The sequence below is a fragment of the Biomphalaria glabrata genome, chromosome 4, assembly GCF_947242115.1.
Source record: "Biomphalaria glabrata chromosome 4, xgBioGlab47.1, whole genome shotgun sequence".
Classification (NCBI taxonomy): Eukaryota; Metazoa; Mollusca; class Gastropoda; family Planorbidae; genus Biomphalaria; species Biomphalaria glabrata.
The window spans coordinates 41,598,051-41,612,000 of NC_074714.1; the positions used below are offsets into that span (position 1 = coordinate 41,598,051).

Sequence of the window (13,950 nt, forward strand, 5' to 3'; positions counted from 1 at the left end):
CGACAAAACCGTTTTTTTTTGCATTCTTCACTGCAGAAACGCATTCTCCTTACATCTAAAGCTCATCATTCATCAATAAAGTTCGGGGCGAAGCCCCGACGACAAAAGCATTTTCTTGCATTTTTCACTGAAGAAACGCATTCTCCTGACATCTATAGCTCATCATACATCAATGAAGTTCGGGGCGAAGCCCCGACGACAAAAGCATTTTCTTGTATTCTACACTGCAGAAACGCATTCTCCTGACATCTAAAGCTTACTATTCATCAATGGAGTTCGGGGCGTAGCCCCGACGCCAAAAGCGTTTTCTTGTATTCTTCACTGCAGAAACGCATTCTCCTGACATCTACAGCTCATCATTCATCAATGAAGTTCAAGGCGAAGCCCCGACGCTAAAAGCGTTTTCTTGCATTCTTCACTACAGAAACACATTCTCCTGACATCTACAGCTTATTATTCATCAATGAAGTTCAAGGCGAAGCCCCGACGCTAAAAGCGTTTTCTTGCATTCTTCACTACAGAAACACATCCCCTGACATCTACAGCTTATTATTCATCAATGAAGTTCAAGGCTTTGAGGATCGCCGCCGAAAAAAAACTTATTCGATAAATAGTATTCAAGAAAACTCTAGTATAAATTGTGAGTTATAGTCCCAAATTTAATTAGCTAGAAAAATATCAGATTGAGTAAAGGTTGGGAAAAGGCGACTATGTAAATATTATTTGAGTTTAGAACTCATCTCAATCATGATTCTTATACTGAAAAATTTCGTTTGAATTCTAACTTTTCCAATGCAAAGTCTTTCTTAAAATAATTATGATAAATTCATGTGAAATTACATAAACTCTGGAAATGGGAGGGGCGGTAGAATGAAAACGATTAATCCTCGCTCCTTTAATAATTTCTGCTAAAGATTGCATTTGGCATTAAAGAATAAAAAAAAAAAAGTAGGGCGACTCGATATAAGAATTTAATTTATAGTATATATAAATTATAGTAGTGGCAGATTTTTTACATTTTGTTCACAAACTATGATTTCTCCATAAAAGTAGGACCGCCCCCCCCACTCAAATGGTTTAGGTGGGAAGGGCAGTAGAGGTATTCGCCCCCCCCCCCCAAACGGTAAACAGGGAACGACATAATATAAAGATGGGTTAAAATATCAATAACAAGTTTTAATCATATAGATATTTAATTGATTCTGTTAGCAAGCTGTGATTTCTACAAATAAATTGGACCGCCCCCCCCCACTCGAAAGTATATGGGGGGGGGCGGGATTGATACCATTGCCCCCTCCCGACCCCACCAAATCGGTCAACATACTAGAGGAGGGGGCGAAATAATAAAAAAATAGGTTGAAATATAAATAATTAGTATATATTTTTAACATAAGTTAGGGGGGGGGGTCGGCCGAGTGGGGGGGGCGATCGCCCCTATCGCCCCCCCCTGGATCCGCCAGTGATTAGGATGCTCTTATAGCATGTTGGAGATTGAGATATGTACCTGTAACTGGCTAGATATGTATGTGCTGTGTGGCTGTACTTAAGTGTGCATGGAGGTGCCTTAATGTTAAATATGTTGTACATGTGATATGCTGAAGCCTTATGTTGCATTTAAAGTAAGAAGACATTATTCATCTATGCACTTTATAGTTAATTATTAAATAATCATTTGTTAAAAGAGTGTTTAGCAGTCATATGGCATTAAGAGTTTATTTATTGTTGCTGCAGCTGTTGGTTATTAGATTAGCTTGTTGAGGTGGGGAACCCAGTTCATTTAACTTCATCCCCTAGTTAAATGTTGCTGAAACCCACTTTGACATAAGGGTTATTTGTTTTCATTAAATACAATTGTGTGATTTTTATCTAGCCATAACAATACCCCAAGTAACATCCACCATTCTTGTTTGTTTGTTTGTTTTACATGTTTCAAACATTCCTATAGAGTTGGAAGTTATTAAATTCTAGCTGAAACCTCCCTCAGGACTGGCGGGGGAAGGCAGGGTTCTAACTCAGGACCATTGAGATTGGAATTGGGAGCATATACCACAGAGACTAGGCAGCCATCCTACAACATAATATAACTTACACTATGTATAATTTCATATAGCTCTGGGCTCTGAGTAGGAATAGTGTTATCCACCAAGTTTTAGTACTTGCCTTTGTATGGGTTGATACATGGCAAAGTTTAATTTCCTTCAAAATTAATGGCTGTAATTCTTTTTTTTTTTTTTTTTGTAACCTTATAACTATTTTTTGTATTCTATTTATATTTAAAAGAGTTTAAAATTAAAAAAAATAAATTTTTAGATGTGATAACATCATGCTTATTATCATCAACCCCTTGTATTTGGTAACATGAAATTAAGGAATGTTCCTTTCTGGACCTAGCAGTGTTGTGGTCATGTGCTAGCGAGAGTTTTAACACACACAACAGTTAGCCATGTGTTCTCTTCATACTAAATGAGCAAATGTTAGATTTTAAGTCTGATTGAAAACACTTACTGTTATGGGGTTTAATGTTTTGAAATAAAACAAAAATGATATAATTTCACACTAAATAAACAATACAAAGTGGATTTTATGATTTTTAAGTATATTTATTTATTTCTAAAGCCAAAAATGTTTGCAGGACATAATGTTATCTTTTCACTCTGTGTTTCTATTGTTGTGTTGATGTTTATTTTCTGGCTGGGGGAGTTGTACCACCGCACAAGGCTGTGCAATCTTCAGATGATTCAAAGTTGTTAGCATTTCCTTCACATCCTCCATAGTAGAAAACCTCACATAATCCTGTTACATTGTTGAAATAGTACCGTCTAAGGTTACCCCTACAAGGTCCAGCATCTTGGGCTAGGTCACAGGCTGGGGAATTTAATACATTCATTATATTATCCTTCACTAAAGAGCAAAGGAGATACTATATCACTAAATTCAAAACTACATCCTTTATGGTTTATACATGGACTGAAAATAAGATACACAACCACTAAACTTTAAGGTTTACAAAATACATCACTAATTTTTTTAAACGGAATCAATAACTTCTCTTCAGCTTTCAAATCAACTTATACATTTCTAACTTAAGCCTAAACTTTTTTTATATAGATTTTTTAAAACTGAGTAATATTATTTACCAGCGCATACAAATAATATGCATAATTCAAAGGATAAGAACTAAATATCTTAAAGGCTTCTAATGGCATCTACATCAGTGGAGACAAATGATTGAACAGATAATGTGATATGTTATAACTGAACTGAAAATGTAAAACTTTCACTACTTTAAAGATTACTATTTTGTCACCAAAGTAAACGTTATATAAACATTAGATACCTTTTGTTTTATCAGTAAATAAAATATTAGATAAATATTTTATGCTTTATCACAAAATTTTATATTTAAGAAAAGATCACAATAAGAAAATGTGTATATTTAAGAAAACTAAATGTATCATTTTAAATGTTAAGTAAAATGTAAAGGTGTGGAAAATTTCCTAAAATTTTTGGATAGTCTGTTCCCATCACTGCTTATTAATAAGTAAGAATAATTAAAATAAAAAAAAGTCATATTCTAAAAATGCTTGATTTTATTGTAACTGACTCTAATTACTGACAACTACAGCTATCTATATTTATAATTCTCTTCATGGCTCAACAGTTTGGACACCAAGATGTAAAGAAAAGATCACTTTTTTTTTTATTTCTACAAGTCGGACTAGAGTTAGCCTACCCAATGTTACTTTAGCGGAAAAAGAACAAGTAGTCACTAATTAGCGGGACTGGACCCTTAACCATTGTAACTAAGAATTCATGGAAAGATCACTTTTATTTCTGCAAGTCAGACTAGAGTTACCCCCTCTTTAGCGGCAAAAAAAAAAAGAGGGGGAGGGGAGAACAAGTAATCTACTCTGTATTCACCCCGTCACTAAATAGCAGTGCCGGACTTAATCATTGTGGGGCCCAATGCGAAAAGGATTTCGCGGGGCCAAGTTTGGCTAAGGGTACGAATAATAAGTGGAAATTAAGAGTTTATATTAGAAAATAATATTGTTTTTGCATTTTAATCATTCATTACTATGTACAGAATTACTTTACGAGCCTTGCGTGTAGCGAAGTCATACAGTAAATCAAAAAAATTCCATTTCCTACATAGATCATGCTCCATAGCAAGAATTATTAAATGTTTCATTCCATCTACAATAATTCTTCATTTGTTTGAGGCGCGAGAAGCTTCTTTCACCAGACTCCACAATTACTGTTATTGCATAATACCGTTTTTTTTATCGCGCATAAGATTGGCGTTTTCCACATTGAATGACACCCCAAAATGTCAATTGTGTCTATATATTTCAGGAAATTGGTATGAGTTTTCAAAAGATTATAATAATTTCGGAGATTTCCAGGACTTTTTTTTTCTTATATTTTGCAATTTCAGGAGGATGCGGGAAATCTGTTATAAGTTATAAAATGGTTTAATTTAATAATTCATACCTAGAATTAGCGCGGATCCTATGAAATGGCGGGGCCCTCTGCGGTCGCGTAGGTTGCAGTGGCCTAAGGCGGCCCTGCAAAATAGCGCTTATGCTACGCCGTGGGTAGACTAGTTTTTTATATTCATATTAATTGATCATGTTAATTATCTTATAGGAAATCTTTTTTTTTCTATTAAAAGTTTTGGCTTCATGTTTTTTTTAAACTGACTACAGTTTTTAATTATTGAACTGTTTTTTCTTGAACAGTTTTCCTAATTATGCTCATTGTTTAGACACTGGCATGTATTATGTCTGAAAGTGTCAGTCAATGAGGTAGTCTTACTCTCACTAATCAATTTTTACATATATACATACTTGGATTTGTTGACTGAGTTGAAAGCTGGATACACAGCATGCCAAAAAGGCAAAGTAGAGTGATTTTGGTCATCATTGCAGTGGTTGGCCTGGTTAACTCTGTAGTCAACTGGAAGTTGTGATGTTGTGACAGCAGGCAGCGTTGGCTTTTTATAGAAATCTTTGACCTAAAGAATCTGTATTCTGTTACGGTTTATTACCTAATTTGCATAAATTGTGCATAAACTAAAGGAAGTAAACTATAAATAAAGGCCATAAAATCTGACGCACAAGTTAACTTATTCTGCGAAGGATTTTATTATGAATAATTGTCTTAGATTTCTTAATAACATAGCCCATATTCTTATCTCTTGCATTTATAATTGATTTTACATTGACAAAACATTTGTTTCTTGGGTGTGGTGGCTGAGTGATAAAGTACTTGAGTTTAGAACTATAGCACAAATAGAAGCCATTTTATTAGACTTTTCTTTAGAATGCTTTTGATAAAGTTTGCCACCTTAGCTTGCTTAAAAAATTGAACATATTTTGGCATTACTAGTTTATTACATCAATGGAATCAGGATTTCCTGATAGGTAGAGGGATTCATGTGACATGATGTACTAGGTAAAACAACAGGGTTTCTGACCAGGGCTTTTGCAAGAGAGGATATGAACCCCTTCAAGCCCTCACTCAAATAAATTTTGATGATGATGATAAGGAACTGGTAGAGAGCATTAGAATTAGAATAGTTAGGCCTACAGAAATGGTAATCAAATTGGAGCATTTCTTTCCAACCAGAAAAAAAATCAATTATTATGCGTAACAAAAAACTAAAACAAATAAAAGCGACTTTTTTTTTTATTCACGTTAAACCAGTTATAGAGACTAAAATCTTAAAATATCTATGTGTTATAATAAAAATGAATGACACAGTCAACAGATGGATTAATGCGCGTCATACCATTCTTTTTTCTGAATGAATGTGATTCTGTACTTTATAAGATAAGATAGTACTCTTAACTTAAGTATGCTTTTATTTCAGAAATCTGAAAGTAAAACACCATACCCATGCCTGGTCATGCCATATCTGGTGAGCCTGGTAGCAATTTTTTTTTACATTAAAAAAAAAACAGATTTAATGTACCTTCGCATTATGCTTATACATAAATATGTTAAAATTTTAGCTAAAAAGAATCATTGGTTGAACAGACCAGAGCAGAAGTGAAAGAGCTAGAAGAATTGATTCAATTCCATGATGCTGTTTTCCTCCTAATGGACACTAGAGAAAGTAGATGGCTGCCAACTTTGATATGTGCATCTTAAAAAAAAGGTAGAGTTTCCACTTCAGACCTTGCAATCTATGAGGCAGATAATGTTAAGGTCATCTGTTTCTATGGCCAATGGTTATTGAGCAGGGTGTCACGTGACCAGCACAAAGAACAACCGCCTTTACCTTCCCCAACTAAAGTCAGGTACCCATTAGAGTTTGGTGGACTCCAGGATGCCCTAAAAATCCCGAAATTCACAATCCCAGCCTTACCAAGATTCGAACCCAGGACCTCAAGTTCGGAGGCAAAGTGCCTAACCACTCAGCCACCGCGCCCCTAAGCTTGTATATGCTAAGTGGAAAATTCTGATCGAACTTTGTATAGCTCATAGATGTCTAGTAAAATATTCTTATTAAACTATGCTTTCCTAAGTAAAATCGTGTAAAACTTTCTGATCAAACTTTGTTAAACTTGTATATTTTTTTTCTTCTTTATTTTCAATTTACATGTCGAAGGGTTGAGATCAGTAATCCTATATCTGAGATGAACCGTGCAGTGGTTTCCAGATCAGTTCTCTGTATAGTTTTCTTTTATAGGAGGGTTATGGGGCCAGAGTCTTGTTTGGGTTTCTTGATACAGTATTTAAAACTACCGACACTTGTCACCACCAATGCTGATGTCCCTTTTAAAACCCCGTTGGCTATTAGTCCTAATTTGTGTTTTATAGGCATTGATTTCCTGCCAACTCTTGTCTATGCGCTTCACCAAGTCAGCAAGAAGAAAGATATTGAAAGGAAATTATGATAGTAGGCAACCTTGTCTGTCTCCAGCTGTGGTTGTAAACCAGTCTCCAATGTTGTTGTTAAAGTAGACTGCTTTAGTAGCCTGCTTATAAAGGTCAAATTTTTATAATAGAAATGAAACATTCAAATTTTATTATAACGGTGAAACTTTCAAACTTTTTATAATAGTGGTGAAACATTCAAACTTAATACTATGGGTAAAACATTCTAAGTTTATTATAAAGGTGAAACATTTAAACTTTTATAATAGTCCTGAAACATTAAAATTTTATAATAACACTGAAATGTTGTATTTATGTGTATTTTTCTGTTGTGTTGTCTTTATATGAGAAACGAGTCCTTGTAATCACAACAAATTTCCGTAAGGATCAATAAAGCAGTCTTAGTCTTAGTCTTTATAATAGCAGTAAAACATTCAAACTTAATAAAATTTGTGAATTATTCAGCATTTCAACTTTCTAATAGCGGTGAAACGTTTCAACTGTTTAATACTGGTGAAACATTCAAACTGTTTAATACTGGTGAAACATTCAAACTTTGAGTTAGTGTTAAAACACACATTCCTCATCCCATATGCTAGGACAAATTTGTACAAATACTCGTTCTTCCCTAGTGCTATTAGAGCATGGAATGGGTTGCCTGAGCTAGCCAGGAAAACCAGTGACTTGGCAGAATTTAAGTCATTGGTTAACATGCATGACTAAATGCATGACGCGTAGGACTTAATCATCTTCTTTTTTGAAGTAACGTCTGTATTATATAAGATAAGAAGATAATCTACTGATAAAACATTCAAACTACATACAAGTGATGAAACATTCAAACTACATAAAAGTTATAAAACATTAAAAATGTATAATAGCGATAAAACATTTCAATTTTATAATAGCAGTGAAGCATTCAAACTTTATAATAGAAGTTAAAGGTTCAAACTTTACAATATTTCTAATTGCACAGATTTATTATTGTTAATTTAGGTTTAGTTATATCTATTACAAATTTAATTACATGACTGATCATATAAGCTTTATTTTTTATATTTTTCTTTTGGTCAGTGGTTGTTAACGCCGGAAGTGGTAATGGTTCTAAGCTCACTATTACCTATAAAATGCTTCCAATGGCACGCGTCTCAAATAACCTCTGACAACCAGTCCAACTCCTGGCCTTCACGTGTGGTTCAGATACTGAGCCCGGCGGAACTGTTACCACTAACAAGAGAAGGGGCAAAGGCGAGCAACTGGCGCCTAAACCAGCAAGCTTCGGGCAGGAGGGGCTCATTAGCCTTGGTTGGCTACCCATCTAGGAGAAGGAAAACTTCGGCTTCGGGAGACAACCCTGAGAAAAAATCAGGAGCTGGTGATCCTTAGGCAGATTGCTGCACACTGTGCTATAACCTGACAGAGCCTGCGGCGCTACTGATCCCAAACTGTATAGGATATTCCGTTCCTTTGGTCCCATTAGCTGCGCGTAGAGGGGGAAGTGCTGTAGGGGGAACTCATTGCGAGCATAGACAATGCCCAGGCTTTCATCTCGCTTACTCAAAGCCCTAACTCTAAAAACTGGAGAGGACACTCCAGCTTCGCCTTTGGCGTCGGCCAAACACGGGAAGTGGCAGTTACCGGTTATAATCTCCAATGCTCAATTGACGTAGAACAGAGCGCCTGGGATCACTTTCGTCGGTGGGAGGGATTCTAGGATCCCAAATGGACAGCTACCACGCGCTTTAAGCTGGGCAGCCTCCAGTCACTAAGGTGCTGTCCCGTCATGCCCTTTTTCCTCGTTTGGGTACACGAGGATATGACAAAATCTGAAAAGCAGGCACAAAGCCAATGTACCAGTCGACATGAAGAAAAAAAGAGGAGCTCCAATCTTAAACTGGGCACATGGAATGTGAGTACTTTACAAACTAGACTTAATTATAAACTTGCCAGACATAGAATATACCAGAAAATCCGCAATAATAAATGATGAACTGTCCAGACTCAAAGTAGACATTGCTGCCCTCCAGGAAACTCGTTTAGCTGACTCTGGTTCAATCAAAGAAAAAGACTTCACCTTCTTCTGGCATGGCAAAGCCGTAAATGAAGTAAGGGAACATGGCGTTGGTTTCGCAGTTAAGAACACACTGCTGAACACAGTAGAGCTGAAGTGCAACGGTTCAGAAAGATTCCTATCACTACGCCTTAACACATCTATTAGACTCCTAAATTTGATAAGTGCCTTTGATAAGTGCCTACGCTACTACTTTGAGTTCCACACCAGAGGCCAATGACATGTTCTATGACAACCTTTCGTCTGCTCTCAGTGAGATTTTTGCGCGCCACACAGAAAATGGCCAGCTGCTCTACCACCAAAGCGAACGCCACCTTGACCTGCAATATATGTGGACGGGAGTGTCTCTCCAAAATAGGGCTGCAAAGCCATATGAAAAAGTGTTCGAGATGAACCATAGTCGTTCTACGACTGAAGGAGGCCAATGATTGGTCAATAGAATTTGCTTTAAAATGAAAGTGACTATATTTCAACTATGACATGCTCTCCACTTTAATTTTTTCAGTCCACAACTGATCGTACTCTTGACCAGCAGTGTACAGTAACCAGACCTGGCATATCAATCGTAGCATCAGCCCTAGCTGTGGAACTTCTGATATCCATACTGCAACATCCTCTAGGGTGAAACTTTAAAAAAAAAATCAATTCTGAGTTCCACACCAGAGGCCAATGACATGTTCTATGACAACCTTTCGTCTGCTCTCAGTGAGATTTTTGCGCGCCACACAGAAAATGGCCAGCTGCTCTACCACCAAAGCGAACGCCACCTTGACCTGCAATATATGTGGACGGGAGTGTCTCTCCAAAATAGGGCTGCAAAGCCATATGAAAAAGTGTTCGAGATGAACCATAGTCGTTCTACGACTGAAGGAGGCCAATGATTGGTCAATAGAATTTGCTTTAAAATGAAAGTGACTATATTTCAACTATGACATGCTCTCCACTTTAATTTTTTCAGTCCACAACTGATCGTACTCTTGACCAGCAGTGTACAGTAACCAGACCTGGCATATCAATCGTAGCATCAGCCCTAGCTGTGGAACTTCTGATATCCATACTGCAACATCCTCTAGGGTGAAACTTTAAAAAAAAAATCAATAATAATCTATATATATATAATTCTCTTCTTCGCTCAAGTGTTCGGACGAGAAGAATTAAAGGAAAGATCACTTTCTTATTTCTATTTCTGCGGATAGAGTTATCCCACGAACTTTACGAGCCTTGCGTGTAGCGAAGTCATACAGTGTATCATGAAAATTTTATTTCCTACATAGATCACGCTCAATAGGAAGAATATACGAGTGTTTCAATCTATCTACGAGAATTGTTGAACTAAAGTAATTCTTCATTAGTTTGAGGCGGAGAAGCTTCTTTCACCAGATTACACAATTACGGCTAATGCATAATGCCGTTTTTATTTATCGCCCGTAGGATTGGCGTTTTCCATTTTGAATGATATCCGAAAATGACAATTTTTGTCTATATATTTCATGAGATTTGTATGAGTTTTTAAAAGATTTTTAATAATTTCTGGAGATTTCCATGACTTTTTCATATATTTTGCAATTTCATGAGATTTCCAGGAGCTCCGGGTACCAGCAGATCTTGCCAGCATCTCAGACTTTTCACACGTGCACAGCCTGTAGTGCTAAGTTAAAACTTCTTATTGCTTTATTGTTTTAACTAATCTATTGCAATAATTATCTGGTTAGTTTGAAAAACATTGTTTTTTTTTTTCAAGTGAAGATATTATTGGATTTTGTAGAGTAGACAGGGCTCTTCTTGTCTTATTTTTATTTTGCCCAGGAATGTCATTGAGGAATGTCTAAGGACCCTAAAACGAGTCTTTTTGAGGGCCAAAAACCAGATGTTTCTTTTAAAGATGGTTTGCTGAAGGGTTTTGGAGTTTTTAGAGCTTACATAAGCTAGGCTATATAGACTGTTTAGAATACATTAACAAGTTTTTAACTTATGAATAATTTAACATGTTTAATAATTATTCCGTGAGACACTTGAATGCATAAAGAAAACAATTTGCAATGATTGAAAGATATACCAAATTTATGAGCATATTCCTATATAAGCCAAAAACAAAACACACACACATACACTGTCACACACATAAAATCTTCATGTGCATATCAGTGAAAAGTGCACTTTACTAATAGATAATACATTATTGGCACAAAAGACTTTAGTAATACTTATGTTGGACGATAGTAGTCATTTGATGACAATGACTATTAGTTGACCTTCGCAATGAACCTTCACTTAGTTTCGTTTTTGCAAAGCTTATATTAACTCACTAACTCACTCTGTATGTGTGACAAATGTTTGTATGTGTTATTTCTCCCTAACCCAATCTCGGATCAAGTTGGAAACTAAAGAATTATTTATTGTATCTAACAAAACATGAATCAATAAATAAATTAACCAATTAATTATTGGTAATTTATTATTTTGTTTGATATTGATTAAGGGAAAATAACTTCTACATTCTCGAGAGATATAGTTTAAAGTGAAGAGTTCCTTCCCTTAGATAATTTTTGTTTATTTATTTTGCTTATTTGTTGTATTTGTTTTTGGCTGTGATGTGCAAGGTCTCTTGGAAATATGCCTTCCTTAAGGATTTAACAACAATAACAAACCAACAAAATCTGTTATCAGGACATTTTGGGGGTAAAATTTGATTGGTTAGTAGTTATACCATGAACCGCTTAAGTGTTCAATACCCAGTCGTGACTATCGCAATGAAGAATGTCTTCAAATCTTTGAAGTCGTCATAGACATATTGAATGGTAGAGAGGGGTAGTGGATTATTATTCAAATTCTACAATCAGATCAACTGCTTTTAGCAAAGAAGTTATTTGAATAGTATACAACTCTCCTATTGTTTACTATATTTTTGTATGAAAGAGTTACATCCCTTAGGCCACATCTGACCATATTTGAGAATTGAGTCTACAAAAAAAAGCTAACTTTGGCATTCAAACTCTCCCGCCTTGACTACTGCAACGTCGTGCCAGCAGGTCTACCCGAAGACAAAGTCGCTAAGCTGAAGCGAATTCAGAACAACGCCGCACGAGATTCTGATACTGCTGTCTTGCGCACACTCCACTGCTTTTCTTTTGAAAGGAAGAATCAACTTCAAATTGGGCACAATTTATCATCAGTGCATCCTTCATGAGTGTACAGACTTGTACGTTAGCGACCTGATCACTCTATATGTCCCTCAGAGAAAGACTCAAAATCGGTAATAATAAAATATATTGTTTATTTGGGAAAATGTTGATCCGTAATATTTTGTGATTTGATAAAAATTTGGGCCTACTTTTTAAACATGTTAAATACAGGTAGTCCTCGGGTTACGACGGTCTCGACTTACGTCGTTTCATGGTTACGACGCTGTTTACGACTGCTCAGTCCGACTTACTGGCATCTCATGGAGAGGAGTTATCTGCTGAGGACCTTATTCAACTGGAGAAGCAGATGATAGAGGAAGAGGAAGACATACCAACTCCAGAACCCAAGAGATTTACAAGGCAGGGCTTGGCAGGAGGTTTTGCCCTGATAGAGGAAGGGTTATCAAGGTTTGAGGCTGAGGATCCCAACATGGAGAGGTACACTAGGGTTGCCAGAGGAGTCATGGATTCCCTTAGGTGTTACAGGGAGATATTAGAGGAGAAGAAGATGGTCTCCTTCCAAAGTAATCTGCAGCAGTACTTCAAGAAGGTAGACAGGCCTGCAACAGAGCCTGCAGCAGAGCCTCCAACAGATCCTGTACTTGTACCCTCTACCTCACCTGCCCCTCTTGGCTCACCTGCCCCAGCATCTCCAGCAAGTTCTGTAGCTTCCTCCCAATAAGCTTGTTCTCTCTTTGGCATTGTTATTTTTGTTTATTACAGTACACTGTTTATTACTGTTACAGCCCTTATAGTACTGTATAGTACAGTACAGTATTTCATTATTAAAATTACTTTTCTGCACAATGTTTTACTGTTTTTATTGATAATTATATATTAAAATAGGTGTATGAATAAGCTAAGTGTTTGCAGTACAGTACAGTAATGTTATTATGCTACAGTACTCTGTATGAATGTATGATCTGACATACGTCGAAATTCTGTTTACGACGCCGCGTAGGAACACATTCCTAAGTTGAGGACTACCTGTATATGTTTATAAAGTGTAATAGCCAGAAATGATCTTTAGAAAGCATGCACGTATTTCTTTTTAACAATTCAGTTTAGCCTACATATAGATCTAAATTAACTAAATAAAACCATTTTCTAAAACAAGATTTAAATGGTAATCCACATTATCTTATCTTATATAGTACAGACGTAGATGATTACGTCTTACGCGTCATGCATTTAGTCATGCATATTAACCAATGACTTAAATTCTGCCAAGTCACTGATTTTCCTGGCTAGCTCAGGCAACCCATTCCATGCTCTAATAGCACTAGGGAAGAAGGAGAACTTGTACAAATTTGTCCTAGCATTGAATAGAAATGATAGGCTACTGCTTATACAATTTCATCCCCGTACATTTCATCCCCCGAACTAACAATTATTACTTCTAAAAAGTAGGAAATTAACAATATTTCAGATATTTATTTTCATTTACATGACAAAAAGTGTGACACATTACATAAACAAGGTTACAAAGACAGTTTGTGTGGAAACACAAACTCAAAATCGGCCCCCGAAGTGGTTCACCCAGGCAGGCTTCAATATTTTCAGAAAGAACATCCGAATGAAATTATATCAAAGACAAATGGAGAAAAAAGGTTGACAGATTTTGTGTGGTGCCTCAACGGTCCAGCATATCAAAGGATAGGTGCAAGTAAAAGCAAAGTTAGATGTGACCTTGTGGTCTATAGGGCAGATGATGTAAAGTTCATCTGTTTTTGTGGCCTACGGTTAACGAGGGTGTCATGTAGCCAGCACAACGACCAACCGCCTTTACTTTTCACCAACTAATGTCAGGTA

At 36.3% G+C, this 13,950-nt stretch overlaps 2 protein-coding genes across 2 annotated transcripts; one reads left to right on the plus strand and one right to left on the minus strand.

Moving 5' to 3' along the window:
- Positions 1–2,579: 2,579 nt before the first annotated feature.
- Positions 2,580–5,011, minus strand: LOC106068071 (kunitz-type serine protease inhibitor 2-like). The gene is made up of 2 exons (XM_013227358.2): positions 4,851–5,011; positions 2,580–2,865 (listed from the first exon to the last, which is right to left on the minus strand). The coding sequence occupies exons 1-2, from the start codon at positions 4,924–4,926 to the stop codon at positions 2,681–2,683; spliced, it is 261 nt and encodes an 86-aa protein (XP_013082812.2). The 5' UTR covers positions 4,927–5,011; the 3' UTR covers positions 2,580–2,680.
- A 7,338-nt stretch (positions 5,012–12,349) lies between these two features.
- Positions 12,350–12,879, plus strand: LOC129925968 (uncharacterized). The gene has a single exon (XM_056027574.1). The coding sequence runs from the start codon at positions 12,350–12,352 to the stop codon at positions 12,818–12,820; it is 471 nt and encodes a 156-aa protein (XP_055883549.1). The 3' UTR covers positions 12,821–12,879.
- Positions 12,880–13,950: the final 1,071 nt, after the last annotated feature.

Excerpts from the sequence above, each read along its gene's own strand:
- LOC129925968 (XM_056027574.1), top strand. The coding sequence starts at position 12,350 with ATGGTTACGACGCTGTTTACGACTGCTCAGTCCGACTTACTGGCATCT.
- LOC106068071 (XM_013227358.2), bottom strand. The coding sequence starts at position 4,926 with ATGATGACCAAAATCACTCTACTTTGCCTTTTTGGCATGCTGTGTATC. Across the intron at positions 2,866-4,850 it reads AACTCAGTCAACAAATCCAA|CCTGTGACCTAGCCCAAGAT; the intron begins GTATGTATATAT and ends TAAATTCCCCAG.